At 46.3% G+C, this 27,848-nt stretch overlaps 9 protein-coding genes across 9 annotated transcripts; 4 read left to right on the forward strand and 5 right to left on the reverse strand.

The window, feature by feature from the left end:
* Positions 1–50: 50 nt before the first annotated feature.
* Positions 51–1,274, reverse strand: N7495_004276 (uncharacterized protein; the record flags this gene model as incomplete). The annotated part of the gene is made up of 1 exon (XM_057206927.1): positions 51–1,274. One exon carries the CDS (start codon positions 1,272–1,274, stop codon positions 51–53), a length of 1,224 nt encoding a protein of 407 aa, XP_057064607.1.
* A 1,091-nt stretch (positions 1,275–2,365) lies between these two features.
* On the forward strand, positions 2,366–3,416 carry N7495_004277 (uncharacterized protein; the record flags this gene model as incomplete). The annotated part of the gene is made up of 2 exons (XM_057206928.1): positions 2,366–3,098; positions 3,154–3,416. The coding sequence occupies 2 exons, from the start codon at positions 2,366–2,368 to the stop codon at positions 3,414–3,416; spliced, it is 996 nt and encodes a 331-aa protein (XP_057064608.1).
* Positions 3,417–5,263: 1,847 nt separating this feature from the next.
* Positions 5,264–6,797, reverse strand: N7495_004278 (telomere maintenance protein PBP2; the record flags this gene model as incomplete). Its single annotated transcript, XM_057206929.1, has 3 exons — positions 5,264–5,286; positions 5,342–6,200; positions 6,261–6,797. 3 exons carry the CDS (start codon positions 6,795–6,797, stop codon positions 5,264–5,266), a joined length of 1,419 nt encoding a protein of 472 aa, XP_057064609.1.
* Positions 6,798–7,479: 682 nt separating this feature from the next.
* Positions 7,480–8,570, forward strand: N7495_004279 (uncharacterized protein; the record flags this gene model as incomplete). The annotated part of the gene is made up of 2 exons (XM_057206930.1): positions 7,480–7,665; positions 7,722–8,570. 2 exons carry the CDS (start codon positions 7,480–7,482, stop codon positions 8,568–8,570), a joined length of 1,035 nt encoding a protein of 344 aa, XP_057064610.1.
* Positions 8,571–8,773: 203 nt separating this feature from the next.
* On the reverse strand, positions 8,774–13,460 carry N7495_004280 (uncharacterized protein; the record flags this gene model as incomplete). Its single annotated transcript, XM_057206931.1, has 4 exons — positions 8,774–9,327; positions 9,379–9,457; positions 9,512–13,077; positions 13,145–13,460. The coding sequence occupies 4 exons, from the start codon at positions 13,458–13,460 to the stop codon at positions 8,774–8,776; spliced, it is 4,515 nt and encodes a 1,504-aa protein (XP_057064611.1).
* A 730-nt stretch (positions 13,461–14,190) lies between these two features.
* On the forward strand, positions 14,191–16,318 carry N7495_004281 (putative Kelch repeats protein; the record flags this gene model as incomplete). The annotated part of the gene is made up of 3 exons (XM_057206932.1): positions 14,191–14,635; positions 14,692–14,837; positions 14,891–16,318. The coding sequence occupies 3 exons, from the start codon at positions 14,191–14,193 to the stop codon at positions 16,316–16,318; spliced, it is 2,019 nt and encodes a 672-aa protein (XP_057064612.1).
* Positions 16,319–17,848: 1,530 nt separating this feature from the next.
* Positions 17,849–19,336, forward strand: N7495_004282 (pyridoxal phosphate-dependent decarboxylase family protein; the record flags this gene model as incomplete). Its single annotated transcript, XM_057206933.1, has 1 exon — positions 17,849–19,336. One exon carries the CDS (start codon positions 17,849–17,851, stop codon positions 19,334–19,336), a length of 1,488 nt encoding a protein of 495 aa, XP_057064613.1.
* Positions 19,337–20,156: 820 nt separating this feature from the next.
* N7495_004283 (uncharacterized protein) lies at positions 20,157–21,913 on the reverse strand (the record flags this gene model as incomplete). The annotated part of the gene is made up of 2 exons (XM_057206934.1): positions 20,157–21,279; positions 21,342–21,913. The coding sequence occupies 2 exons, from the start codon at positions 21,911–21,913 to the stop codon at positions 20,157–20,159; spliced, it is 1,695 nt and encodes a 564-aa protein (XP_057064614.1).
* Positions 21,914–22,295: 382 nt separating this feature from the next.
* Positions 22,296–27,600, reverse strand: N7495_004284 (putative ABC transporter; the record flags this gene model as incomplete). Its single annotated transcript, XM_057206935.1, has 16 exons — positions 22,296–22,433; positions 22,483–22,527; positions 22,584–23,037; positions 23,101–23,390; positions 23,459–23,710; positions 23,760–24,297; positions 24,376–24,453; positions 24,503–25,163; positions 25,216–25,263; positions 25,315–25,439; positions 25,496–25,594; positions 25,642–25,764; positions 25,830–26,507; positions 26,564–26,789; positions 26,842–27,013; positions 27,067–27,600. The coding sequence occupies 16 exons, from the start codon at positions 27,598–27,600 to the stop codon at positions 22,296–22,298; spliced, it is 4,461 nt and encodes a 1,486-aa protein (XP_057064615.1).
* Between the last annotated feature and the right edge of the window lie 248 nt (positions 27,601–27,848).

Below are 27,848 nucleotides of genomic sequence, written 5' to 3' on the forward strand. Positions count from 1 at the left end.
GATCAATGCTGTGTTTTCTTACTTAATAGGCTCAGTTCTCATCTGATGCTTCATCTAATGGTAGCGGCAGTTCCGATCTGACCGTAATAGGTTTCCCAACTATGCGGCTCAAAGCAGACTCGAACATTTTCCAGACTTTGTCGGCCTGCAGGTGATGAGAAGGGCTCCACTGATGCATTCGGAAAGTCAGAATCTCGACTTCCCCCACGTATCTCCATACTTTGCAACTCTGGCCAGCCTTCCAGCAAAGTTTGAAGGAGCCTTTGCTTGGGAGAGAGTGAAGGCCGAGAGGATACAAGGCAACGGCGTCGCCAGTAACGGGACTTGAGCTCTGCTCTTCGCTCGGGAGATAGACGTGAATACAACAACGTAACTTCTTGCGGGTGGATAGTGTGAAAGAACGCCGTTAACTCGTCGTGAATAGCTGCGTTCCGAGTGCACCAGCCTGGGGGAAGAATCCTGAGCCTAGACTCGGATGTGAGGTCGAGGATACTAAATGTGAACCGACACAGATGGGAACAACGGGATTGAAGCGCAGGGCCTAAGAGGCGGACCATCTCACCCGGTGCTACCTGGATGGGGCTCCCATTATCAGGCCAGATTTCTTCTAGCGGCAGTAGTTGAGGCCGATACTTGAAGCGAGCGTCGTATTGTGGTTGGAAATTCTGACCGTCCTTAAGACAGCCAGCTTCTAAAAGATTGTTAAGAGATAAGCATTTTAAAGGTGCTTGTTGTGGGCCATGGAGTATTGCTGAGGCGAGAGCATGATGCATCTGGCCGCTAAGGCGAATGTGAGTGGCCTCGGGGAAGAGAGGAGGAAGTGATGGATAGGGATAATCATGGAGATCTCCTCCACTAATATCCACGAAGGTGACATTGCGTAGAGATTGATAGAGCCTGTAGATATTTTCCAGTTGGAGGATTGGGGATGGCTTCCCTTCTTTCTGCGACCATCGAGGTAGCTCGCATAGTTGCTGCAAACCCATTGTCCAAGTGAAAGATCGCACTCGCAAGGCCATCTCTGGTCGGTCGAGAAGTTGCTGCATAAACAGGTTCTGCTGGCCAAAGATCTTTTGGGCGATTTCCTGGCCACCTTCTGTAGTGGATTGTTGAATGAGATTGTGGATGCTTAGGTCAATCTTGGAATACAGGATAGGCGTGCCTAGCGCATGAAGATCCCTGGATACCTCTGTGAGAGCTTTCAATGATGGTTGTCCTAGGACCATCATGACTAAGAGCCATATCTCGGTGCTGAGCCCGTGATTGCGAAGCATTGAGATGTGCCGGGATCTTCATCGACGTCAACTAAACCTTGCAAGGTCGATATTTCTTAGATGCAGACAAATGGAGGACAATAAACCTCGGAAAATTGCAACAATGATGGCCAGATGGTGACATATGATGATTATTATATCTTCAGCCTCACTTCCTTGCTCAACCTCAAATAGGTGCTAAGTCTGTTTGGGTACGCCGGGCACATTTAGGATCAGGATAGAAAGGGGGCCAAATTGTTTCGCCCTAATTGTGGAGCACTCACTATTTGTACATATCGCCGGAAAATATATTCAGAACTTCAATGCGTTAAAATACATCCGGGGTGACGATCTGCCTTTACGCCACATTTCGCCCCGTCGGGGTCTGGTGGAGTACCCTTTCTTTTCAGGACTCATACGTCTATAACACTGTGTATATGGCAACTGCGACCTAGGCGTACTATCTATGCTGTGAGCATGGCAGCTGCAAGAATACAGTAAATTCCCTGCGTATGGCATCTATATAGGTGGGTTTAAAGCAATAAATCCCTAGCAGATGATACTGTCGATTTAGCACTTCACATAGGTTTTGCGGCTCATCACACCTACGGCTAGGGACCAAGGGAGTGGATCCCCTGATTTTATTGCCAAAGAAGTGAAACTGTGGCCAACCATATCCGATTTTGCCTGTTCATGATCATGATCTTACCTCACGTGGGATTGTATGATCGACCTTCGCGAATCCTTTCACGCACACGACAAGCATGTGAGTGTGGGAATGAGGATCAAGATATAGGCTTACGCTGAGGGGAACAATCCTGGCCAGAGATATCCTGATGTTCACTCATCTTCCCCACAAGAGCGACCTGGCGAGAGCTGGCTGTGATGTTCAATGCCATCCTCAAAGACTTTAGTCCCTTTCTGGCCCCAGATTCCAGATTGGCTCCTATTTATATGCGAGATGATTAGTAAAGGCCTGGACATTTTTCCCCGAAAACAAGATACCTAGGTGGAAGATAAGAAGGGTATTTAAAATATGAGATGACCCCTTTTGACCTTGCTAACAAACCCCGGTTTTTTTTGCATTTTTGTGGCTATTTTTGTCTACAAGAATGGTAGCTCGAACTCCCAAGCTCATTCTGCTTCTAGTTTTGCAGGTCCCATTTCTGCAGTTAGCTGCAGGACTTGGTGTCCCTAAACGTGATAGCCAATATGTCATGAATCAGAACGGCATTACCTGGGATTCAAGCTGCAGTGACCCAAACCCCCAGAATGTGCAAGAGACAAAACGTGCTGCAGTGCAGCGAGCCTGGGTTGGTGCTTTAGAGCTTATTAGCGTGACTTGGACACGATTCAATACAAAGACATGGCCAACGGTTAGACAAGAGAAATTGAGTTTAGCTGCGCAGCAGCGTATAAATCAGCAAGATCCAGGGTCTGTCGTTGTTCTTGATCTCCATATTTCTCCTATTCAATGTTGGTGGCTAACTATCGGCTTGGATAGATACGTTCAGTTGTTTGCGCTTGAAAGTTCCACAGCCGGCACAACGCAAATCAGGTCAATCTTACAGAACTTGGCTAGCCAACTCAATTCTAATCCAGGAACCAATGGTCGCATTGCCGGTACCCCAGTGACTATCAGCTGTCTAGACTCATTTGTATATGATGAGGAGGAATTTTGTGATACGGACTGGGCAACGACAAGATCTTTCCCTAACGAGGCCAGCAGCACCATAAATTTCTGCCCACTTTTCTTTGAGCTACCAAGGTTCGATAAAATGAAAAACAGGAGCCCGGACGAGATCAGAGCAGAATACCACGATGAAGATTATGACGGCACAGATGGTAAGTGAAACTTGGGCGGAGCCTTTTCTGCTGGCACAGACTCACCTCCCTATAGCCCTCACCATTATGCACGAGGCCACTCATCTTTGGTGGATTGGACCGACCAACTACGGGTTTGATGAGGAGTACGGGCTAGTTGAATGTGCTGAGCTTGCATGGAACTGTGGCAGTCCAATTTCTGACAGTCCCCATGTCATAATGAACGCTGATACCTATGGGTGGTATGGTGAATATGGATATTTCGTTCAGAAGGGTGTAAATAATCTTTGGCCTCCGAGTCAGCCACAACCCGTGCAGTTACCCCTGCAAAACTACTAAGGTGGCTCCTAATCGTGAGGGAAGAAGAACACGGGAGTAAAATGATGAGATGGTTGATAAATATAGAGACTAAATAGGCAAAATCTGGATAGATTTCTTTCTATGAGTCGGTCGATAAGGCCAAGCTCACTGGTGTTCGTGACATGAGGTACTAAAGAAATTCCAATTTTTCGATTATTTCCATTAGCTGAGACATCTGAGCCATTATATGATATAAGAAGTCTCATGTGAGTTCCTTTTTAATGTACCTTCCGTGAATCTCCTCTCCTGAGAAGACATTCGATCTTCTTTCTTTTTGTCAATATCAAGTCCATTACTTTTCCCCCTCATTTATCACTTTTTGAACAGTGCCCTGATTACAATCTTTTTTAGTTCACAAGGCTATTCAGGATGATATCACGTAATATTTTTACCGACATTAATCACGAGATTTTGATATCTGTGTTTGACGCTTGACACAGCTTGCAATGAATAAATATTATGAGCAATTTGAATACTATTAGCAAATTTAGTGGTGGTTTAGATAAGAAAGATTAAATGTTCTTACGGTACCATAGAGTTTGTACTGATCTCTTCGCCTGTAATATAATATATAATTCGATATATGATATCTTACTCGGACAACGATAGTGGCCTATATCATTATCATAGCCACCCAGGAACCTCCGCCGATATTCCTGATGAAAATTGACTACTCACTAAAATGGAAGGGAAAAGCCAAAAAGTGGGAAGAAAGTACTTTAGTGATTTAACAACCCCGAGGTTCCTGTAGGTGATTGCTTTACTATCTGCCTAGATAAACAGAATGACAACACCTGCATTGGGAATCTTGGGAAGCATGGATCCATGGATGAATGGTTACCTACCACCTAGGTATGTCCACGGTACTGGACCACTTAGGTGTATCCACGGGCCCCCCCCCCATCTAGAGGTTTATAACAGTCCAATCTCAGAGAGATGATCACTCTGATGACTAGGTATAATATAGATATATGTAAGTTCCCGACTCTCAAAGAGCCTCATTTTCAAGTTTCCAAAGTTATTTTCCCACTGATTCGAATTCAGATACCAACATATGCAGGTGTAAGCATATATCAAGAAGCCAAGACGTGGAAGTGCCGTAGCAAGCGAGCACATCTTAAGATGCATCAATGATATATGAATGCACATATATACCTATACAAGGCCAAGTTTTCTAGCTTTCACTCAGTCTGATAACCCTGGAGACGACTTGGCTCATTGATCAAATACTTTCTTGATGGATTCATGTTAGTCCTGCTGAAACGCTCCTACCTAAGTAAGGTTCTCACGACCAAATGGAAAAAGCAGATTAGGGGCATGGATGGGATTGTGACTACAGGAGTAGTACTCTGTATTATGGTTCAATTATACAGACCTGTTACTTGCTGCTGGACCGACATATTCCTTGGGATATTTTTTTCCCCCCCTTTATGGACGAACCACCACCTGCAGCACCTCGTAATTCATTTCCAACAACTGGAAACGAAATTTGTTAGCTTCCATAAGATTCAATCAAAAATCAGATGATGGGGAAATTTGATTGGAGGGATTTGGATTTATGAGTTCAGAGAGAAAGAGAGAGACGTGATCAAGTGCTACGGGGAGGGGAGGGTGCAAGGCTGGATATTGAGTGAGATTGATCATCACAAGCCTCATAGGTAAAGTACAGCAAAAGACCAACTTAGTTGTCTTGGTAAAGAATCATTGGGAAAAGAAAATTATCATTGGCCACCGTTTGCTTTTAGTAAGCTCATTAACCATGCTTTCGTAAGCTGGCTGACTGTCCAGTTCTAGTTAGAGAACGTTCGGACTTTGTTAACCCGTCCTTACGGACGGTGTTTCTCGGATTCTGTAAATATCGGAGTTAGTGTTGATTTGTACAACGGAGATATCGCCTTTCTCACCGAGTCTTGCATAGAGCATGTACAACGCCATTTGGTTAGCCTCATGAGTTCCACTGACGGTAACCAGACGCTCGTTGTTGTTGTCCTGGGGTTCATTGATTTTGATGTTACTGCCACTCAAGTGACGGATCTCGTTGATTTTGGCACCGCCCTTGCCAATGATGGCACCGACCATATCGTTGGGAATGAAGATCTGCTGGGTGACTAGGCCGCCAACGCTAGGAATAGCACCGGCAGGGCCGGTAGGAGGTCCTCGGCCATTAGGGGCCTGGGGACCAATGAATTGAGGCTGGCCGGGGTGTTGGGGTGCAACAGGGTACTGAGCAGGGGGTGCAACGTAGGGCATAGCAGGCTGGATAGCATTTTGGCCGTAGGGACCAGCACCGTATCCAGCTGCAGGGGGTGGGGCCTGGTGGGGTCGCTTGTTGTAATGATCCGACTGACCCCAATTGCCAGCCATGGACATAGGAACAAAGGGAATAACGATCATACCACCTGGGACGGGTGTAACTGCGGCACCAGTACGAGTGGCATAGTTGGAAGCGGCCGGTCCATTGTAACGCGCAGTCAATTGTTCGCTCAAGGTAACGGCAACGTAATATGTGGCAATGTGCACGGCATCGGCGACACCAAGAATGGTCACCGAGCGCTCAGTCGAGAAAGGAGCGCAAGCATCGGAAGCAGTGAGGCGAGCTCCAGAGGCAACCTGGATTTCGCGAATTCGGACTCCGCCCTTGCCGATAATTGAGCCAATGAGAATGTGAGGGATTAGCAAACGCAGAGCGTAGGTCTTGGATTGCGCTGTGGATGGAACGTCAAGGGGTTCATTGTTAAGAGTGCGGATAATCAAGCCGAATCCCTAGGATATTTAGCAACAGACCGGCATATGTGCACAAGGAGGGGGAAAAAAGAAGCTTACCTTGGCTACGATATCCTGGGTGCCACTGACGGTCAAAATCCGTTCAACGGCACCCCGATGATAGTCGCTGACGACACACTTCGCACCGGACATACGGCGAATCTGGGACACGTTCTCACCTCCCTTTCCGATAACGGTGGCTGCCTCCTGAGTGGTGATAATGCAACGGATGTAGATATGAGTCGACTCGTCGGCTTCGGTCTCGTTCTGAGTGGTGGCGCGATCACCGTGGGAGGCCGTGGACTGAATGGGCTGCGGCTCGGACTTGGTCTTGCTGTCGGTGTCGTTGGAGCCGGTGGGCGCATCGGGGACGACTGTGTCACCTTGGACATCCTTAGAGTCGTCAACTGCGGGGATCTGGCTGACCTGACTGGTAGACACTTCTTCCTTGACCTTGGCTTCGTCGCCGTTGCGAGCTACCTTGTCCAGAGCCGGGCGCTTGGCATCAGGCTGGTCAGTGAGTCCAGAAGGGGAAGAGGGGTCCTCAAGGGGGCGCTTGGTGGTAGCCGCTGATGGATTGGTGGGTGAAGCAGACATACTTTCCACTGCGCTGTTCTGAGCTTAAAATGAGAGGAGTCGGGAGTCAAAAGATGAAAAAGATCTGAGTTTTTTTTTTTTTTTTTTTTTTTTAAAGATCGTTTATGTACACCAGGTGTTCCCGTGGAAAACGTGCTGGTGCTGGCGATAAAAAAAGATCGGGTGATGGACAAGGATATTTGATGTGGAGGAAAGAGATTATGGATGTGAATGGATGAGGTGAGTAGGTTTGTTGTCGGGTGGGAAAGATAACTCAGAGGGTGAAAACTTGGGGCGATCCTGAAGGAGTTTCCTGTTTTCCTTTGCGCGGGGGGAAATTTGGTTGTGGGGATGGGGAGCTTTGGACGCCAATTCGAAAGTGAGCTCTGGGTCGAAATGCGACTGAGCAAGAACGAGCGGTGGTGGGATAAAGAGATTGGGCAGGTTAGAATTCACTTCAGACAAGACAATATCGCTAGGGGAGACAAGCTTGTGAAATGATAAAATCCTTGTGGGGAAATGGACACTTGAAAGGGGGAGGATTCGCTGAAGATGGTCAGAGATGAAACGGAAGTGAGTAGTGAAGAGTGATGGTCGAAAAGCGGAGCTAACCCAATGAAGCCATATCACGTGATTATATAACGCGCGACTTTGTACGCGACTCTGTTTTGCGTCAATGATACATCGGAATACACGATTCACCATGGACATATCCGAGGAAACTATCCAGAAAATTCTGAAATTTTCTAAGAATCGTCAAGCTACAGAGAAGGAGTCGACCAGCGAGCCTCTTAGTACAACCGCCCTGCAAGCTTATGCTCATCGCTTAGATAAGACCCTAGAAAAGCTCCAAGAGCAGTTCAGACTCCAAGAGGATGAACTCATTGAAGTATACCAGCCCTTATCCCTACGATAGTTATAACTAATACCAACCTTCTATCGTAGCTCCGTAAGATTCATTCGCATGGCCTTTTGGATGATGAAGAGGACATCTGGGCGCGTGTTTCTCGCAACCGGAGGATTCAAAAAGCCTACGAGTCACTACTTGCAACGGCAGATGAGGTACCAGCTACAGATCCCATCCTGCCCTCATTGATAGCAGTTGAAGAAACCGCCATGCTTGTCACTGAGAGCAAGGCTGCCGTCTCTCAGACAGCACATAAGCTATCCGCAGACCGTGAGCGCCTTAAAATGGAAGAGGCCAATCTTCAGGACTCACAACTAATTGCCAGTGGACTGAGAGAGCGGATACAGATTATTCGAAATCTCAATGCACGAAAGCAAAAACAAACCCCATCTCAGGTCGCTCAAGAGGTGATCGGTCAAAAGCAAGAGAGGAACACCGAACTACTTCAAGCCTCAAAAGATCTAAAATACTCACTGGTCCACTTTATCGATGAGACCTTGGCTCCTATGCTTGCTGCTGAGGACCTTGGGGGTCCCACTGTTGGGGACGCATTGGAGGTGTCAGATGCCACACTAAAGGCAGGCTACACCGCCCATGGGAAACCAAAAAAGCAGAAGCCCACCGAGCCCCAGGAAGGGGGTCAACAGCGGATCGATCAATTCCTTCGCGGCAATGTAGATGGTACCACTTCCAACAACAAACGTGAAGCTGCCGCTGAAGAGGTGCATGAGTTATTGAATGCCCTATTGGATGCGGGCACTTCTTATGTAGATCTCAAACGTGATTCGGCGATTTCACGTTTTCTAGTGGGAGCCAGAGTAGCTCAATTTCACCCGAGAGATGCCAAGCGCTTGCGACTAATTGATTTCAGTCGTTCGCTAAGGTAAATGAAGAATGAATAAATGACTTATCCCAAGGGATCAAATGTGGTATTATGTCTACTTGTTAATCCTTCCAATGTATTCAAAATGGCCCGAAATATAACGGCCTTTGAGCATGTATGAGACGCCTATAGATGCTCCACGACACCAATGCAGATCAGAACCAACATTAACAAACGGAGAAAAGGATATAAAAAGATATTCATTAATCAAATAGGCATCATTCCAATCGTGGACTTCGAGGTCTTGGGGTTAGCAGTTTTTCGGGATGCAGCAGATGATCGGCCTGTAGGACGGCTGCTAGAGCCTCTAGATTTGGAGGCTTTTGATTTCCAGCCAATAGAGGAACTACCAGCCTTTGCTCGAGGACGTTTAGGAGCGGCTGCACGTTTGCGTCCCTTTGAACCGGAAGGAGCAGAGACAGACTCGTAAGCATTGCCTGGAGAAGGAGGAGGGAAATAACGGCTAGTGATGCTGTCTGTGGTCTGATCCATTGGATCTTCCGTAGTATTGTCGAGATCAAAGTTAGAAATCTGGTCGACAAAAAGATCATCGTCATCGAATTCATCACCGCTGCTGAGATTAATCACATTGTGATGATTGGGGTCCGGTACAACTCCATCGTCCTTCGCGTTGTCCTCGGCGTCTTTCTTTAATTCAAGATAACGACGTTTGGCATTGACCACAAGTTTGAGAATGTGAGGGCCGTAGCGATCGACCTTGTCATGGTCGATACCTGGAATAGCACGGAGATCATGTAAATCTAGTTGGATGTTAGCACAAACTCATACTGTAGAGTACTAAGAAGATTTACCTTTCGGAAAACGAATGGCCATATCACGCAAAATATAGTCTGGGAAAGGCTGAGCGCGAAGACCCTTGTCAACAATCTCCTAGAAAGAAATGAGCGAAAATTTACAAGATTTGGGAAGAATTGCGATTCTTACAGTTTGGAGGTATCCTTTAGCAGTTGCCTCGAAGTCCTCAACAACTGCACGGTGAAGGTGATCAAGTTGATCCATTTTTTGATCCTTAGTAATGGGCGGCCCCATTTCATGAGCCTTTTCTCGCTGCGATCTACCAGCAACTCGAATTTCCTCGAATCCATCGCTCTCATCGTCGTCTGAATAGTTGATCGGCTTGGCGCGCTGTGAGCGTGATTGGCGACCATTGGTAGCAGACTGAACGGGGGATGAGACCATAGTGGACTGTGGATAAGTTTGGCTGCCAGCCTTCGACTTCTGTGCCGGCTGAGATCCCCGACTTTTCCCATTTAGAGAGACGCGAATCTTGAGTTTCAATCGACGCTGCCCAGTTTCAAATTCTGTGGCACGCCGACCAAGAATGAGGTACTGGACAGCGAAATTCTTCTTATTGATGACATTGTCTTCTGCCAAAGCATCCTCAGCTAACAGACGATACAAAAGGCGCTCCACCTCCGCTCGATCCAGTTGCCTTCCGTTTCCATACCATGGAATTTGTCGGTGTTGTGGACTTCTGGGTTTTTTCAAGTCTCCTAGGAGAACATCCGCACAATAGAGCACAGTTAATTTCTCATGCAGTCTTTGGAAATGTCGTACAATTTTGATGGCGGAGGAAGCATAGTCGGTATAATCACGATCCTCAAACACCAGATCAGATTTGCAATTATCACACGAATTGCCACAGTCCTCTCGGCGGAAATATTCATTGAAATAGGCAAGTACTTGAACTCGCCTACAATCACTGCTGTTCTCACAGAATTGAACAACGTTGCGCAGCATTTGTTTTTGCCGGCACTTTTGTTCGTAGCTGCCGTCGCCCTTCTCAATCATATGCCTGAGCATCGTGACATCACGATAGCCATAGTAGAGGAAACAGCCAGACCGTTTGCCATCTCGACCAGCACGACCTGTTTCTTGGTAATAACCCTCGAGGCTTTTGGGGATACTATGGTGGAACACGAATCGTACATCAGGTTTATCGATTCCCATCCCGAAGGCAATGGTAGCCACAATGACATGGCATCTTCCCGCCTGCCATGCACGCTGCACAGTTGATTTTTCGTTTGCATCCAGCCCAGCGTGATAGTGCCTGGCCTTGATATTGTGCTTTTCTTTGAGATCTTTTGCCACTTGCTGACATGTGTTGCGCGAGAGACAGTAAACAATCCCACATTGTTTTGAGTAGGACTTGTTGATTGTTTCCGCAATATCTTTTAGTACATCTCCATTCTTGCCCTTAGTTCGCACCTCATAGGTAAGATTCGGGCGATTGAAGCTCTGCAAAAATACCTCACAGTCGGTCATCTTGAGATTATGCATGACATCCACCTTCACGTTCTCTGTTGCAGTGGCAGTCAAAGCCATGAGCGGCACACCAGGGAGTCTTGCGCGGACTTCTCCCAACTCCTTGTAATCTGGACGGAAGTCATGACCCCATTGACTGACACAGTGAGCTTCGTCGATGACCAGACGAGCAAGTTTTTTTTGTCGATTCAAGTTTTCGAGGGCTCTGACCAATTGTTGATTCTTGTTGATCATCTCGGGCGTGATGTACAGCAGCTCCAGGCTCTCTCCACCGCAGTGAGACAGTTGCCCAAGAATCCATGCTTTAGCCTTCGGATCTGTTTCGCCATTGATCATGAATGCCTTGATATCCAGTTTCTGTAAGTGAGCCACCTGATCTTCCATCAAACTCAGCAGTGGGGATATGACAATCGTTACACCACGGGTGCGTCCACCATGCACAATAGAGGGCAATTGATAGCATAGGGACTTTCCACCTCCGGTTGGCATCAACACAAAAGTGTCTTTTCCGCCAAGAGTCGCATCAATAGCCTCCAGCTGATTCATTCGAAATCCGTGGAGATGAAATCTTCTGGCAAGAACCGTTTTAACCTCCTGGGACCAAGGATGGTTGGACCAAAAGGTGCCTGGGTCAGCTGATTTCTTTGGTGGGGGCATTTGAGGAGTGTTTCCAGATGTCTCTGCAAAGATATGACGATCTATAGAGTACAGTGATTGAGCGGGCATCTTTTTTCGCTGATCAAGACTTTTCGTTGCCTCCAGAAGATCATCATCACTATCATTCCAATCAAAATCATCGAGATTTATGGGTGAAGCCATGTTTCTGGCGACGGGAGATCTCTTGTTGTTGTCTCGAGTGAGGCTAGTTGAGAAATCATCTGCATCGCGGGAATTTACTTTCGGTTTTATTGGGCTAACATAAGTATGTTGTTGCTTCTGATGTGTGTCTTTCTTCTGAACTGGCCGAGGTTGCGGAGGTGGAGAGTCCCAGTCAAAATCAGAGTCGGTGCATTGATTTGAAGACACATCTGCATGGACAGGCTCTTTATGCAACGTCTGTATAGATGAGCCAAGTGAATCGTGCGCAAAATCTAGAACTCCGGCCGGCGGAATGAGCCGAAGAATAACTGATTCAATATTTTCTAGCTCTGCTTCGACTGCTCGACTTTTGACAAGCTCTGGCATTGATGTTGGGTCCAAGCCTTGAGAGATGACTTGCATAAGGTTTCTCTTGAGGCTTTCTTTGCGAGACATGCACTCTTTATGAGCAACAATTTGAGTTTGCAAGGATTTGATTGCTTGAATCTGGGAGATAAGTCGCTTATTCTCAGCAATCAAGTCAGGAGCTGGCTGGCCTTGCATTGCTTGAGCGTATACAATCTCCGCGTTCTTTTCAAGGGTTTGCTCTAACCGCGAGATTGATTGCGTGAGAGAATCTGCTGGTAGAGCGAGAAACTTCAGTACCCGTTCGTCTTTGGTTTGAGAGCTAGGCAGTTTTAACCCGGGGGATGACTGCGAAATCTTCGGGGCATGTTCTGTTGCTTTAGATGCTGGCCGGATGGAAGATGAAACACGAACAGGCGATTCATTTGATAATAGTGAGTCTTGGGTGTGGTCCTTCCTTTTCTTCTTCTCTTTCTTTTCATCGTCCGAAGGACTAAGTTTGGGTAACGTTGGATACAATCCCGGAGCATCCAAGATCATGTCGTCGATTCCATCATCAAGCAAGCTTCCAAATGGATCTTCCTCATCATCGGAATCAGCAATGACCTGTTTTCGATGGCTTGATGAGGCCTTTGGAGACTTGGCTTTGAGGCTTTTTGTGGCATTTGATGGGCTTGTTCGGTCGGCTCGACTCGAAGTTGACACCAACTTAGTAACCGGGTCCGTCCACGATGCAGTTTTGCTAGCCTTTGAAAGAGTACGAACTTTTTGCGAGGATTTCGAGGGCGATAGAAGATCCGATGAATATTCCTCGCTCTTTCGCTTTTTGCCTCGTGCCTCACGAGGCTCATCGCGTGCAGATTCCTCGCCCCATAGTCGACGAGGCTCTCCAAATTTTGGTTTGAACAAAGAAAGGGGTATGGTTCGTTCTGGTTCGCCGGTCAAATCAATCGACTCAATACCGTCAAAGGATGAGCTTTCAAAAATCTTGTTTGATCGGAGGGGAGTCGCTTTGGGTCGGACAGCTTTTAAAGATGATAACGATGGGTCGAGCTGGGGTACTATTAATTTCAATAAATTGTCAGCACAAAATATATTTTTCCACGCTCATCAGTTCCATTATTGTACCTTGGACCGAATGGTTTGCTGAGGACTTTTTAGAAGCCGAGGGTTGCTCTAGCCATGTATCAGAAATGTTGATTGACTGAGGCTTCTTAGTAGACTGAGGCATATGCACTAGTCTTGCCATGCTATCGCCAGGCGTATTCTCGGTGTCCTCCAAAATAGTCTCCAAGTATAGTTCGTTTTCATCTGAGGGCGGCGTAGGCTGTTGAGATGCGTGACTCGGACGTATGGGAAGAGGCTCGGCAGAAAGTAATGGATACAAGGAAGGGCCTCGGCTGACTAGCCACTGAAGATGCCCAGCCAAATTGTTTTTCGTCATAGAGGCGCGATACTCATAGCGTTGTGGTGTTGACTATTATCGCGTCCTTTGGCGTCAGGATAACGCGCCTAGCACGTGAGCGGTGAGGATAATCGATAACGTATCAATATTTTCTTAGATCTTAAAAAACCCCGAATAAATTCATCCTGCTGTTGTTCATTTCGTACTTTTGGACCGACCCTTGGGATGTTTAACTCTGATTGTCGAGTTGAACAGACAATTGCGTAATACCTGAGTGTAATCTATACAAATGGCCAACAATATGAAATAGTCATCGTCTGTTATGGAGGAAAGATTTTTTAAGATACGGGTGTAGATAGAGAGGTAGTTGGATTTGGGCCTAGGTTCAAAGTGGATGTAAGAGGAAAGAGCGCAAAGAAAAAAGCTGATAGACAAAAATGTCAATAAACATAAACATTCTCTTTATCCCGAGAATAGCCATCTCACTGTTATCTAAAGAGAAAAGACACGAAGGCCAAATGAGTGTATTCGTTTTAGTTGGATACGTAGGACAGAAATAGAATAACAGCAAGAAGTTAAACATAGGAACGTCATAAAGGATGTGATAAATCGACGCTGAAGAAGACCCCAAGGCCGTCTAACCAATTTTCCGCGTCGATTTATCAACTTTAGAGGCCCGAGGATTTACCGCCTTTGAACAAACTGCCGTTTTTATGCCGCGCATTTTGAAGCTGCAAAAAAAAATCTATACAGGAACCAGGTATCTTCAATGGCGAAGAAAAATAAGAAGACCGCTGAGCACAAAGAGCGTGTTGCAGCGAAGCAATCAAAGAAGACCGCACAAAAGGAGAAAAGGTCTAAAGCAAAGGGAAAAGATATAGACAGTGATGCAGAGGATGCCGATCTGGATGCCATCCTCGCTCAGTATGCAGAGGAACAGGCTAGATTCTTGAAGGTGACTGAGACTCCCTCTGCACCGCCAACACCTCGGTCATCATCTACCATAATTGCATCCCCTTCCAATCGGAACGAATTGCTGCTATTTGGTGGTGAATACTTTGATGGGACCCACGCAACGTTTTTCAATAATCTCTTTGTTCATCTCATTGATCGAGGTGAATGGAGAGAAGTTAGTAGTCCCAACAGCCCACTGCCCCGTAGTGGTCATGCTTGGTGTCGTGGAGGCAACACGGGTGGTGTATACTTGTTCGGAGGTACGAATCAATCCATATCCGTTAAGATATGTAGGCACCTGGCTAACTCATATCAGGAGAGTTTTCATCTCCCAAGCAGGGGACATTCTATCATTATAATGACTTTTGGCATCTTGACACCGGAACTCGAGAATGGACTCGTATCGAGACCAAGAGCAAAGGTCCTCCAGCCCGCAGCGGGCACCGAATGACTTACTACAAAGTATGCACCACACAATAGTATTCCTTTACGGAAGTATGCTAACTACCTCTCAGAACTATATCATTCTATTTGGCGGCTTCCAAGATACTTCCCAGCAAACCAAGTATCTGCAAGATCTTTGGATCTACGATTGTCAGAAATACACCTGGTTCAACCCTACATTGACAGCTGCGTCTCAGAAGCCAGATCCACGTTCTTCCTTCTCATTCCTTCCACATGAAACTGGAGCAGTTATTTATGGTGGATACTCTCGAGTGAAGGCTGCCGGTGGTCCTAGTGGCAAGCCGGGCAAGGGACCCCAGAAAATATCTCTGCGGCCTATGGTCCACCAAGATACCTGGTTCCTAAGAATTACTCCTCCAGAATCTGATTCAGGAGCATCAGTCGGACCTATTATCCGCTGGGAGCGGCGGAAAAAGCCGGCTAACACGCCTAACCCGTCACGTGCAGGAACGACCATGGCGTATCACAAAGGACGAGGCATCATGTTCGGTGGTGTTCATGATGTGGAATTGACTGAAGAGGGAATCGACAGCGAGTTCTTCGACAAGCTGTTTGCATGGACTACCGACCGAAACCGATTTTTCCCATTGACTTTACGTCGTCCTCGTGCGCCTGGAAAGAAGCAGCAGGCGAATCAGGGCAATAAGACACGTAACAGAGGAAAGGCGGACGAAGAAGAACTTTTGAGGAATCTCAAGGCCTTGGAGGCTAAGGGTGGAATTCGTGAGGATGACGACGATGACGATTTCATGCAATCGAGTACACCGAACACGGAAGAACCTGTTGAGCCTGCCAAGCCGGCTGTTGTCCGATTCGAAATGCCACACAGGAGATTCAATGCTCAGCTCGCCGTGCAGGATGATACCCTGTTCATCTATGGTGGTACCTTTGAAAGAGGGGATCGAGAGTTCACGTTTGACGATATGTACTCAATTGATCTAGTCAAGCTTGATGGTGTCAAGGAGGTCTTTTACAACGAGCCTGAGAACTGGAATCTCTTGGACGATGAGGACAGTGACGAAGATATGGATGACGACGAAGATGACGACGAAGAGGATGAAGAAGAAGGCGATGCCATGTCTTTGGATGCCTCCTCAACTGCTCCTACAGACGCCACAGTGCCGTCTGTAACCCAGGATTTGCAGCAGCTTGAAGTTGAGGAAGAGCAAGACACCGACGCACCTGCTGATACCAGGCCACTGCCTCGCCCCTTCGAAAGTCTACGCGAGTTCTTCACCAGAACATCCGAAGAATGGCAAAAGGTACTGATCGAACATATGAAAGACAAGGGGATATTTGACGAGAAGACCATCAAGGAATTACGCAAGGACGCATTCGACATGGCCGAAGAGAAATGGTGGGATAGCCGAGAAGAGATCATGGCACTCGAAGATGAGCAAGAGGCAGCCGGCATTGGTGAAGTGGTCAGTATGGCCGACCGGACTGATAACATGGGTGGTGCTGGTCGTCGTCGATGATTTTTTATTTTTTATATTTTTATTTTTATTTATTTTTTTAAAAAAGACAAATGAATATTTTGGTTTCCAAGGTTATTGTATTAGGATTTGGAGTTACAGTATTACATGCCCAGGTGGGCACTCATTATGCTTCAGGGCTTAGAAGAGACTGTATTTTCCACGGGTGTCTCTAACTAGTTTAATAAATGATTCTTGTAGTTATTCCAGTTATTAATTGTGATCGATGATCTTAACTAGTTCCTGATTTAATCAAGTAGGCTTTCTAAGATATGCCAAGTACCTCTAGCGAGGCAATAGAGTTCGTATATTCAATTGTTAGAATTGAGGTAATTACTTAGGTATGTACGATACTCCCATGAATCTATGAATACTTAATACCTAAGTAACCTTGGAAATTTGATTGATTTCAGTGTTTCGCCCCATCCAAAAACCGACCAAAATGTAATGTAATGAATGCATTACAATTACTCCTTGATCTCCTTGATATGGAGTGAACAGTTCACCATGATGCCTTCATTTGCCTGTTTCCTCGGAAGGCCAAGTGATGAATTCATTGAATTCATTTTTCGGAAAAAGATTCTTTGGTCTCATTTTCATTGTAGCTGGCAACGTCATTGCTCGGCAAACCCCTATTCACCTCGAAGAGTTTAAAGTGTGGCATATAATAATGATTTTATTGATGTTGCTGTGGAGACTTCATGGAAACTGTGATATATGTTTTGTCTTTGACTTGAAAGCCTCACTTCGAGTTGGATGTAAGATTTAAGAGGTTGGCATGTCAGGACATCTAAAGTAGTTAATGACTGAGCAATGGTTTCATTCTTTGACCTTAGAAATCTTTTATATATACTCGATTGTCTGTGAAGCCATGGCAACAGTGTATCGCGAGGTTGATATAAATACCCACTTTTCTATAATTGGCCACAAGAGCTGTTCCAATGATTAGTCATTGATGGGGGTTTCCTCGGCTCTCACGTGATCATGATGAAGGTCATGTCAATAGCCCGCCTTAAAGCCGCGGATTGAATTCTGTGGTCAAAGGGAATCTATAGTTGAGTTTGCTACCGCCGCACCGCCACAAGGCTTATCTTAGGGTACGCGGTCGTCTCATATTGGCGGAAGGATTCGTCTTACAGGATACACGTGATACTATAGGGCGGTGGCAGAATATCTATACAGATAAATAATTCCTAATACAGATACAGATGAATGTATTACTAAATCCTACAGATGTTAACTGTTGCTGACCACTAACCATCGCTAGTGGTTAGTATATTTTCTAGCTCAACCACGAGAGTATAGTGTTCTTAGGATATATCAGTAGCCAACTTTCGATCCTTTGACACTATCACGTGTCTGAAATTTGCTATGGTTCCACTCTTTAGATCGCGATTATCTGCCATCTTAATTACACGCTAGCTGCTTTAGGAAGGCCCAACCGGAGCTCCAAAATGGGGCAAATCCCGACTTCGAGTACTTATTACAGCCCGAATGAACATTTAGAGCATTTAGAGAGACCAAATTACCGAAATGGAAGGCCAAACAATCCAAAATCTCTGGCAAGTGGCCCAGGGCTCCGGAAGATGGGAATCTGGCGTTTTACCTAGTTCTGAGAACCTAGCCAAAGCCCGTGCTTCGCTTCCCACTACACTGTCCGACGCTGGTAACAGTCTTGAATCCATCCAACGACACATCTTGGATGATATAGTCCCTGCATTCAATGGAGGAAGTATAAGTCCCAACTACTACGGGTTCGTGACTGGTGGAACGACACCCGCGGCCCTCTTCGCCGACCATGTTGTCTCTACATACGATCAAAATGTCCAGGTGCATCTCGCAAACCACTCGATTGTCACCGATGTCGAGTACAATGCTCTCGGTTTGCTTCTTGATCTGTTTAACCTCCCTCGTACCACGTGGCATAACGGGACCTTCACCACAGGCGCAACAGGAAGCAATATCATTGGTCTAGCCTGTGGGAGAGAGTTTGTTCTTCAAAAGGCAGCCGAAAGAGCAGGGAGCCAAATCACGAGTGTCGGTGAGCACGGTCTTTTTGAAGTACTACACGCACTAGGACTTTCTGGAGTTCAAGTGCTATCAACACTGCCGCATTCATCTTTGGTCAAGGCCGCTGGAGTTCTAGGCATTGGCAGGGCTAACGTTCGCAATGTCTGCCAAGCTGATGACCCGCTTCGTTTTGATCTAGAGCAATTGGAAAAAGAATTGTCCCGGGTGGACAAAGTCAGCATCGTCGCTATCTCCTGTGGAGAGGTCAACACTGGCCGCTTTGCAACAAGTGGAATAGAACAATTGGGTCAAATCCGCAGACTTTGCGACAAGTATGGAGCATGGCTTCATGCTGACGGTGCGTTTGGGATATTTAGTCGAGTATTGGACGATAGCCCTGAGTTTTCTACGATAAAGAAAGGCTCCGAAGGAATTGAACTGCTGGATTCCATTACTGGCGATGGCCACAAGCTGCTGAATGTCCCCTACGACTGTGGATTCTTCTTCTGCCGACACCCAGACCTTGCAATAAATGTCTTCCAAAATGCAAACGCAGCCTATTTGTCTGCAGGTGCCACGGATGGTCCTTCTATCCCATCACCTCTGAATATCGGAATCGAGAACTCCCGCCGATTTAGGGCTCTTCCAGTGTATGCTTCCTTGCTATGTTATGGAAAGGATGGATATAGGGATATGCTACAGCGGCAGATCAGACTGGCTCGGGCTATTAATGAATGGATTTATGACCACCCTGCATACACAGCTCTGCCGGAGGCAACTTCCAAGACCGAGCTTGTGGATCAAACTTTTATGAGTGTTCTTTTCCGCGCCAACGATGAGTCTTTGAATCGTGATTTGGCAAACAAAATTAATGAAACCTCACGCATGTTCGTGTCTGGGACCAGTTGGGCTGGGGCACCAGCCTGTCGAATTGCCATCTCCAACTGGAGAGTTGATGTGGAGCGGGATGTTAAACTGGTTACTGATGTTTTGGCCAAGGTGGCTCTTTAATCTTCTTGATTTTCCTATCAAGCGAACCTACCTACTTCTTGTACATATTGCAATATCATATGTAGTAATATTAACATGATAATATTTTAGTTCAAAAGCTGAAATTTCAGATCTAATTAGGCGAGATGGGTTAGAGTTAGAATATCTTGAGAGGACCACATCCTGCCCTGAGGGAGCAAAGTACCTGGAGACCTCGGGAAGAGATGATTTTGAGAGAAGGTAATAACAAATGTTGCAGCAAAGTAGCGGCCTCAAAAGCGGCCTCAAGGACATAGATGCTGTGATTCCACCGGTGGTATACGAGACACCAGCAGTGACAAATCCCATAATGATATAGGCTATGAAGGCTCCCGCGGGACCTACTGTTGCAATAACTTAGCCAGAACTCAATAAAAATGTTCCCTGTATCCAAAAGTAAGAATAAATTTAGAAGACTAATCCTTTGAACGTACAATCATGCCGGTGATGGCAATCATGTTAGGGTGTCGAGGAGATCTCACTTGACCTCAGGACTTTTATGGGAGGTACATTGGGCGATAATCACCTCCACATCGACATGCATATTCACGTGAGAACAGGACGGGGATGTTCTGCCTAGTAAGAGAGGTAGTATTACACTTAGCGGCGGGATTTTATTCGCAGTACTGGTAAGTTTTCTGATTTGCTCAATTATGTACGAAGAACATGGACCACTTTGACAAGTGTATTTAGCATTCAACTCCAAGTATTACTATATTTGATCCAAGCGTTTGTTTGTGATGATTCTCTACCCGCCATGATGTCCAAGATCTCATTAATTACTTGCTAATCGTCAATTTCATCAACTTCTAGAAGTGGAAGGCGGGGGCAACCCCGACGGGGGAGGGAAGTTTGAGAGCATAGTAGTGGAAGAAGGCCAGGGAGCGGATGGTTTGCTTGTAGAAGACGTAGGATCAACAGACGCCGCAGCCTGCAGACCATCCGATCCATTCATCAAGCGAGGACGTTTAGCTTGTGGGGCCCCGTTATCTCCGCCTGGGGGACTGCGGGGATCGTTATGCGAATATGGTGAGGCGTAATGGGTCGATGAATTAGGCGTGGTGGTGGTCGCAGTCATAACATCGGGACTCATCGCAGCAGTGGATTGCAAAGGCCGCAAGCGGTTTGGGTGGTTAGATGTATCCTCACCCGGACGCGGAGGGCGAATATCGGGGCTTTGTCGCTGCTGGTTCTCAGTTTCCAATAGTGGGCTCCCACTTGCATATCCCACGCCGATCCGTCCCATACTTTTGTCGTGCATGACGACACGCTTCCACTTTGCAATTAAATTATCGTAATCCCACCGAGCAGAGTCGGAACTGATTTGGCTGCTCCTTGCATCCAGCTCCCGTGAAACATTGCGGGAGATGGGCAGCGTGTCTGGAGGAAATAGGGCAAACTCACGCGGCCACTGGCATGAGCCAAGAAGCTCAACCTGTGCGCGAAGTTGATTTGCTTCTTGCTGCACTCGAGCAAGCTGCTCGTCTACCTCTTTGCGTTTCTCGACTTCGCGGGCGAATGCACGCGTGATTTCTAGTTGCCATGCTTCGCGACGATTTTCATGAGGGAGATTGTTCCAATGACTGAAGGCCAATTCTAGGTGGCGAAGACCTATTTCTTCATGTTGTTGTGCAGTTCGGAAAATCATACTCTGGTCGACATTGGCGCCCATGTGTCTCTTTTGAGAGGTAGAATCACCCGAGAGCTGATCGGACTGCCATTGGTTTATTTTCGAGCGCAACGCCTGGCGAACAATATCAAGGTGCTCTAACCCAGGAGGCTGGAGCGAGAATGAATTGGGTGATGGAAATGGATGAATGGAGAAGAGACTGGGAGGAGGAGGTAAGAGTTGGAGGCAAAGGGAAGGAAAGGTCTGGGATTGAATATCGAAGTCGAAGGGTGATATTCGAGGTCGAAAGCGGGAACTATATAGAAATTTGTAAGGACAAGATGCGAAACAGCGAAATAGATGCAAGGTATATCATACGTTGCAGCTTTGATGTTGTCCAGCACCTCGCGCAAAGCCAGTTCCAGAGCCTTCATAGTGTCAGGGCTATTAGAATTAGCACCTCGACTGGCAAATTCGGGTAATTGCATGGAACCTGATCGGGGAGGTGCAGGCGCAAGTCGAGGTCCATCTACCACCCGACTCGGGTTGGGTATATCGTTGATAACACCAGTTGCATGCCATGTCGGTGTGTTGAACATCATGCGCACTGGAGCTTCCCGCGTCTTTGTACCCGCGTCTCTAGTTGGAGAGGGTCCCTTTGTCTGAGCACGATCAGGAGTACTATCGCGCTTACCGGAGGTAGTGCGGGCCTGGCGACGGGTGATTCCACTACGAACTCGCCGGATCTCCTCCACATCGTGAATACCGTCGGGCTTCTTCTTGAAAAGGAATTGGTCAAGGTGGCGGCCTAATGAGGAGGATGTGAAGGCTTGATCACAGTACTGGCATTTCCGATCTTTGAAGGCTTGATTCGCTGATAGCTTAGAATTAGACAGTTGACTATCGTCGCGTGAGTCCTCGGGCGTTTCCCTCGGACTTTCCTCCTTCATGGTCGGCAAAAAAGGTCGGGTATATGAAAAAGAAAACAATGAATCGCATGAAAACCAAGAAAGAAACTGGAGGCTGAAGCTTTAAATAATTAAAGTAAGCAACAGCCTTCAGATATAAGACATGTGAAGAAATGGGGGTGAGGAGATGTGGGATCGTGCCAAGATTTTCGGCGTAGAGGCAGAGCTCAAAAGGCCAAGACTTGGTATATCCGCCCTTATTCTACTTCATATTTATACTTGGGAAATAATTACCGATAGAAATCATAGCCACGTTACCTATTCTACGTACTCTGCATGAGTGATGAGAGACCAGTACTTCAATCTATTTGGATCTATTGGACATTCTCATCACATAAAATAAAATTAACATTCTAGTTTCCCCTTAAATTGTGACACCTTTCCCTTTCCTGGTCTTGCGAGCACTGAGCCGGCGTTTAAAGTCTCCAATACCGTGGAGATACAACCATGAAAATGCGAAGACCAGCATGAAATTGAATATCACAAACGCCCAGAAAATCCCCTGGCATATGTTAGGTCAATAATAAACAGCATAGTCGAAAGACACTCACATAATCCCTCCACTTGTTAGAGTAGAAGACATTGAAAGAGGCGGCCTGTAAAAGAGGTATAAGTTAGCATAAACAACACACTTGGCAATAAATAGGCTCACAAATTGATCTCCAGTGGAGTACTGGCAAAATGCACACAGCCCATCAGCAGCATCGCGTACATAGCCACCAGACTGTGTGGCGAATGACCCTGCATATTCTTGACAGGTCATCCCAGATGGTGGACTGAATCTAGACTCTTCACGATCAACGCACCTTACTGGGACATTGTGAACGGCAACTCCCAGAAAACCCTCCAGCAGATATTTGAACGGCGTGAGCCAGTACATCCACGACTGCCAAAAATGAGGCAGAGCAGAGTATGGTACTACGATTCCACAGAAGCAAACCACAAAGCTGAAAAATGAAGGGACAAGTAGTGAGGCGAATAATTCGTTAGGGGCAATAGCAGCGATGAACTGTCCAAAACCGACGTAGTAAGCTTCGAAAAGCATAAGCATCATCCATGTGTAGCCTGAGCTGAAAGAGTCTCGCGGGAACCAGACTCCCCAGTACCTAGATTATGTGAGATGATATGAGCAATTACCGACTGAGGAACTGAGGAACTGATATACTTACCAACAATTAAAGTATATGGAACCCGCGACGATTGAGTATGGTAATTCAGGTAGGATCGCGCTCACCACGAATGCAACCCAAGAATACATCTTTGAATTGGACTCGCGCGACTCATACAGGCTTCGGAGATGCAAGTATTGAGGTTGCAGTTGTTGAATGAGTGGAGGTGAGATTGTTAGAGTCATGAAGACAGAGAAGAGTCTGGATTGCATGTCGATATAGCTGTTTCCCAAGTGCCAAAATGTAAAGGTATTGAAAAGACCTGTGAAAATGTGAAGCATAAATTTGCCCTGGATTAATTCCCTCAAATGTTAGAGATTTAAATTGGTTCAAATCAAGTTCAGAGGATATGACATACCAAAATGTAGTCGGGAAGCCTCCAATAAGCCACAAATGCTCTTTTGGTGACCGCCATTACCTGCACATAGAGCGGCATAGCGTACTCTCGATCATCATTGGTAATTTTTTCATCCTGGACGTTTCTACGTGAGCTAATGACGTTGTCTATCTCTGTGGAAAGTTGCTTGGATTCCGTCGAGTTGGTCCATACGTCGCCCCAGTCTTGTCCCTTGTAGTCTGGATTTCCGGCTCCGATCACTTCAAGCATGTACTGAGGTGTGTTAGCATGTGAAACATAGCAGTAATACGAAAATAAATACTTCGGCTGGGTTTTCTTTTGATGAGCATTTCTTTCCCCCATTTCGCTCAAAGTAACTTATCAACGTCCTGGAATCGGAACCAAGAGCTCCATTGTAGACAACACGCCCACCACTCTGAAGCAGAAGTAACTCATCAAACTGTTCGAAAAGTACAGCGGATGGCTGGTGGATTGTGCAAAGGATGGCTTGACCAGCATCCGCCAGTTTTCGGAGGAAACGGACAATATTGAATGCTGCCAGCGAGTCAAGCCCTGATGTCGGTTCATCCAAGAAAAGCAAAAGCTCCGGCTTGCTAGCAAGCTCAACTGCAATCGTGAGGCGTTTACGTTGTTCCTGGTTTAGGCCTGTACCAGCAGATCCCACCGTTGCGCCAGCGATAGATCGCATCTCCAATAGATCAATCACTTTTTCACAGTAGTCATACTTCTCTTGTAGGGGTACTTCCTTCGGTTGCCTTAAGAGAGCTGAGAAGCGCAATGACTCACGAACTGTAGCAGTCGGTTCGTGTATATCCATCTGCTCTGCGAAACCAGTCGCCCTTTGGAAACTTTTTGGGGAGAGGCCTATATGGCTGTGAGATTGATTCGGAGCCTTGGGCGATAAAAGAAATACCTACTTTCCGTCAACCATGAAATCACCTGTGACGACTCCAAAATTGATCCGCTGAGCTAGCGCATTCAGGAGAGTGGTTTTACTTCAAAGAAATTAGTTGGTTTCTCCTCTTGAAAGAAATAATCACTGACCCGGCGCCCGATGCTCCCATTAAAGCTGTCAATCGACCTGGCTTGACGTAGCCATTGACGTCTTGGAGCAGTTTCTTCTGTCCATCTTTGTAAGGTATAGTATAGTTCAGACTTTGCCAGGTGAAGATCGAGGTATTCTTGGCAATATCTTTGACCTGTTGATGATTCTTTTCCTCATCCCGAGAACTAGACGGCCTAGAAGACTTCTCTGGAGACTCTATGTCCGCAGGCGGATTCTTATTTTCAATGGCGTCTTCAACTTCTTTTGGAGCTTGGCCTCGCTTAAAGACAGTCACAGAGCTCCCGCCTTTGTTCGGCTTCTGCAGTTCCATTCCTAGCATGGTGAGGCCGACGAAAAGGATAAACCACCCGATGATTATACCAAAGTTGCGCCATAAGTGAGATCTGGAATACGTATAGGCTGCTTGTATGTAGTCGGATCCCTGAACCGTCAGACTGTCTGGAGTACTTCCTTGAATGGCACAACTCTGATGGCCCGAAGATGCACTGGGGCCCGACGGAACAATGAAAGGTGTTTCACATTGGATCTTCAGATTGTAAAACTCATTCGCCATCAAAGCTTCAAATGCATACTGTACTGGATTGATCCAGATGAGCCATTTCAGCCAGGGGTGCATCTTCCATGGAGGAATGAGATAGCCTGTAATTAGAGATTAGCTATTGAAAACGGTAGCAATAGGGAAATTGCGTACCGGTGTATACGATCAACGCTTGAATAGCAACGCCAGTTAGGCGAGTAGCTGAGAAGAGTCAGTGACTTAACGGTAATAATGACATGAACCTTTACTAACCAACGTCCAGCGAAGCGCATAGCGCCCCCAAGCAGCGGAAGAACGAATACATAGTCATGGTAAGTATAAAAGTGAAGAGGAGATTGATGAAGAATTGAGATGCAGTTCGCGCAAGATTAGCCATGCTACGAGACTGTTATTAGTTGAGAGCACAATATATGGTCTACAAGGAAGTGCTCACAAGTAGACAACCAAGCCAAAAAGAACAACTTGGATGAGTACCAACGGTACATCCACCACAACTTGAGCCAAGGCATAAGCTGCAGGTCGGTAAAATGAACTAAGTTTGTTTAGCTCGGTTTTCGACATTTGTGTATTTGCTCTTACAAGCTTTTGTGTTTCATCAAGATCGGCCGACTCTCAAATGCAGATGTGAGCTCTGCGAGTGCAAGCAGAGCGTTGAACAACAAAATAAAAAACATGACTCCTCCTCGAGTAAAGACTCCACCACTAAAAACAGTCAGCTTACGATCCTTGTAAACATATGTAAGGTACAGCGATAGGCCAGTACATACCTATTGTCAGGAAGATTGAAGAACAAGCTTCCCACAATGAGAGCCTGGAAAACAATGACACCCCATTTACCAGCTAGAGTGGCTCTGTCTCCAAACATTACCAAGAATTGACGGTGAGTAAGTATAGCCACCTGCTTCCAAAATGAAATGGTGTAGTTTTTCTTTTTCATTGTGCCTCTAGCAGCTTCTCTTTCCTGTTCCTGTGCTTCAATTTCACGCTCGAAGCCTTCAATATCAGTGATTGTAGCCTTGAAGACATCACTCTGGCGATATGCAGCTTGGAATTCCTCTGCAGTTCTAGGAATCCGATCTTCCCATCCAGGTTTCACACGTCTTGCATTTGGATCGCTGACGGAGGTCAAGAAATCAGGGGTTGTCCATCTTGAAGGACACTCAAAGCCCAAGTTTTCAAAATATGCTTTTGCGTCTTCAGATCGACCAAAGAAGGCACATTTTCCATCTTCAATAAGTATTACTTTATCAAACAAATTGAATAAGTTCTCAGAGGCCTGATATAAAGCTACTAAGGTGGAAACCTGAGCAGTATTGGTCAAGCTCCTCAAACTCTGGACATATTCTAAAGCTGTACTTGCATCGAGGCCCTTGGTTGAATTATCCCAACATTGAGTACTGGCTTTAGTGACCATTGCCTCTGCGATGGAAACACGTTTCTTTTCGCTAGAATGTCAGGGAATTAGCTTGATTGACATCCAGTCTTGGTATAGGTAACCTACCCTCCAGAGATACCACGGATGAGTTCGTTACCAACTCTAGTCCCCATTGCATGTTCTATCCAAAAGAGTTTGGCAATCGCAGATAGGAAGGTTTGTTGGTACTCTTTACGGCTCTCTCCAGGAATTCGAGAAGCTTTGTCTGGGGTTCGGCTTTTGAGAGCGAATAGGAGCGTGTCGCGCACAGTCAACGTGGCGTAGTGAAGGTCATCCTCGGGGTTGTAAGAAACTATTGATTTAGCTGGGATAATCTTTGGCCATATGAAGAATCTTTGAATTACCTTCAGAACGATAATTCTTAGCCATGGTTTCAGAATCGGTTCCACCGTATCGCACATCACCATCTATACTTTCATAACCAAATCGCTGATTCCCAAGCACTTTGAGAAATGTTGAGCAGCCTGATCCTGGGCGACCAAGAACCAAAAGCATCTCGCCAGGACGAACACAGCCCTAAGGTTCAAACGTCAGATGAAGTCTTGGTATTATATCCAAGGGAGGAATACCGTAAAATCGGTCAAAATCGTTCGTATTTCTGGCTTTCCAGTGCCAGCCTGTTTCCTGCCTCCGGTCAAAAGTCGTTTAATGAGTCTAGGAAGTCCAAGGAAAATATCCCCGTTGGTCGGTTGAAGGGCAGCTCCAAGACCAACGCCTTTCACGGTAAGATTCTTCCAAACGACGCCAACATGTCGAGTCTTCTCTTCCTGTGAACTGGCTTTTCTCTCATGGCCAAACATGCGTGAGATCAGTCTTTCAATCTGTACCCATTCCTCACCCTCGTGGCCGGAAGCATGACTGCGTCGGCGAGATATTGTTTGCGCGAGAAATATCTCACTGGACTGATCAGCTCCAGCAGTTCCGGCAGCTCCAGTAGCTCCATCCTGCTCTTTGGAAGATAAACTTTGGATTGGTTCAAACTCCTCGTCACGATCTGATTGTGAGGAGCTGTGAGTACTTCTGGCGATCGACGTCGCTGAAGTATGTGCATCTGTTTGGGCCCCTGGTACTGAATTCCCACCCAAAGACTCGTCATGGGCCATCCCTTCGCGATAAGGAGAAGAAAAATCCAATAACAAGGGATACAAGTGACACCGTCAATAGTTGCGGGTGGAAAGAAGTTCAAGTGGCACCAAAAACAATGTGACAGAAAAAAATATTCCTGTGAGTGGCATACGGTTTGAGGAAACGAGAAAGCAGGAAGTGACCAGTGACAAAGGTAAAAAGGAACAAGTTATCTTTCCAATCAAAAGAATATTACGTCAAAACGAAGTACAGGGTTTATGGTACT

This window comes from Penicillium taxi (assembly GCF_028828555.1).
Source record: "Penicillium taxi strain IBT 34144 chromosome Unknown utg000003l_segment0_segment0, whole genome shotgun sequence".
NCBI lineage: Eukaryota > Fungi > Ascomycota > Eurotiomycetes > Eurotiales > Aspergillaceae > Penicillium > Penicillium taxi.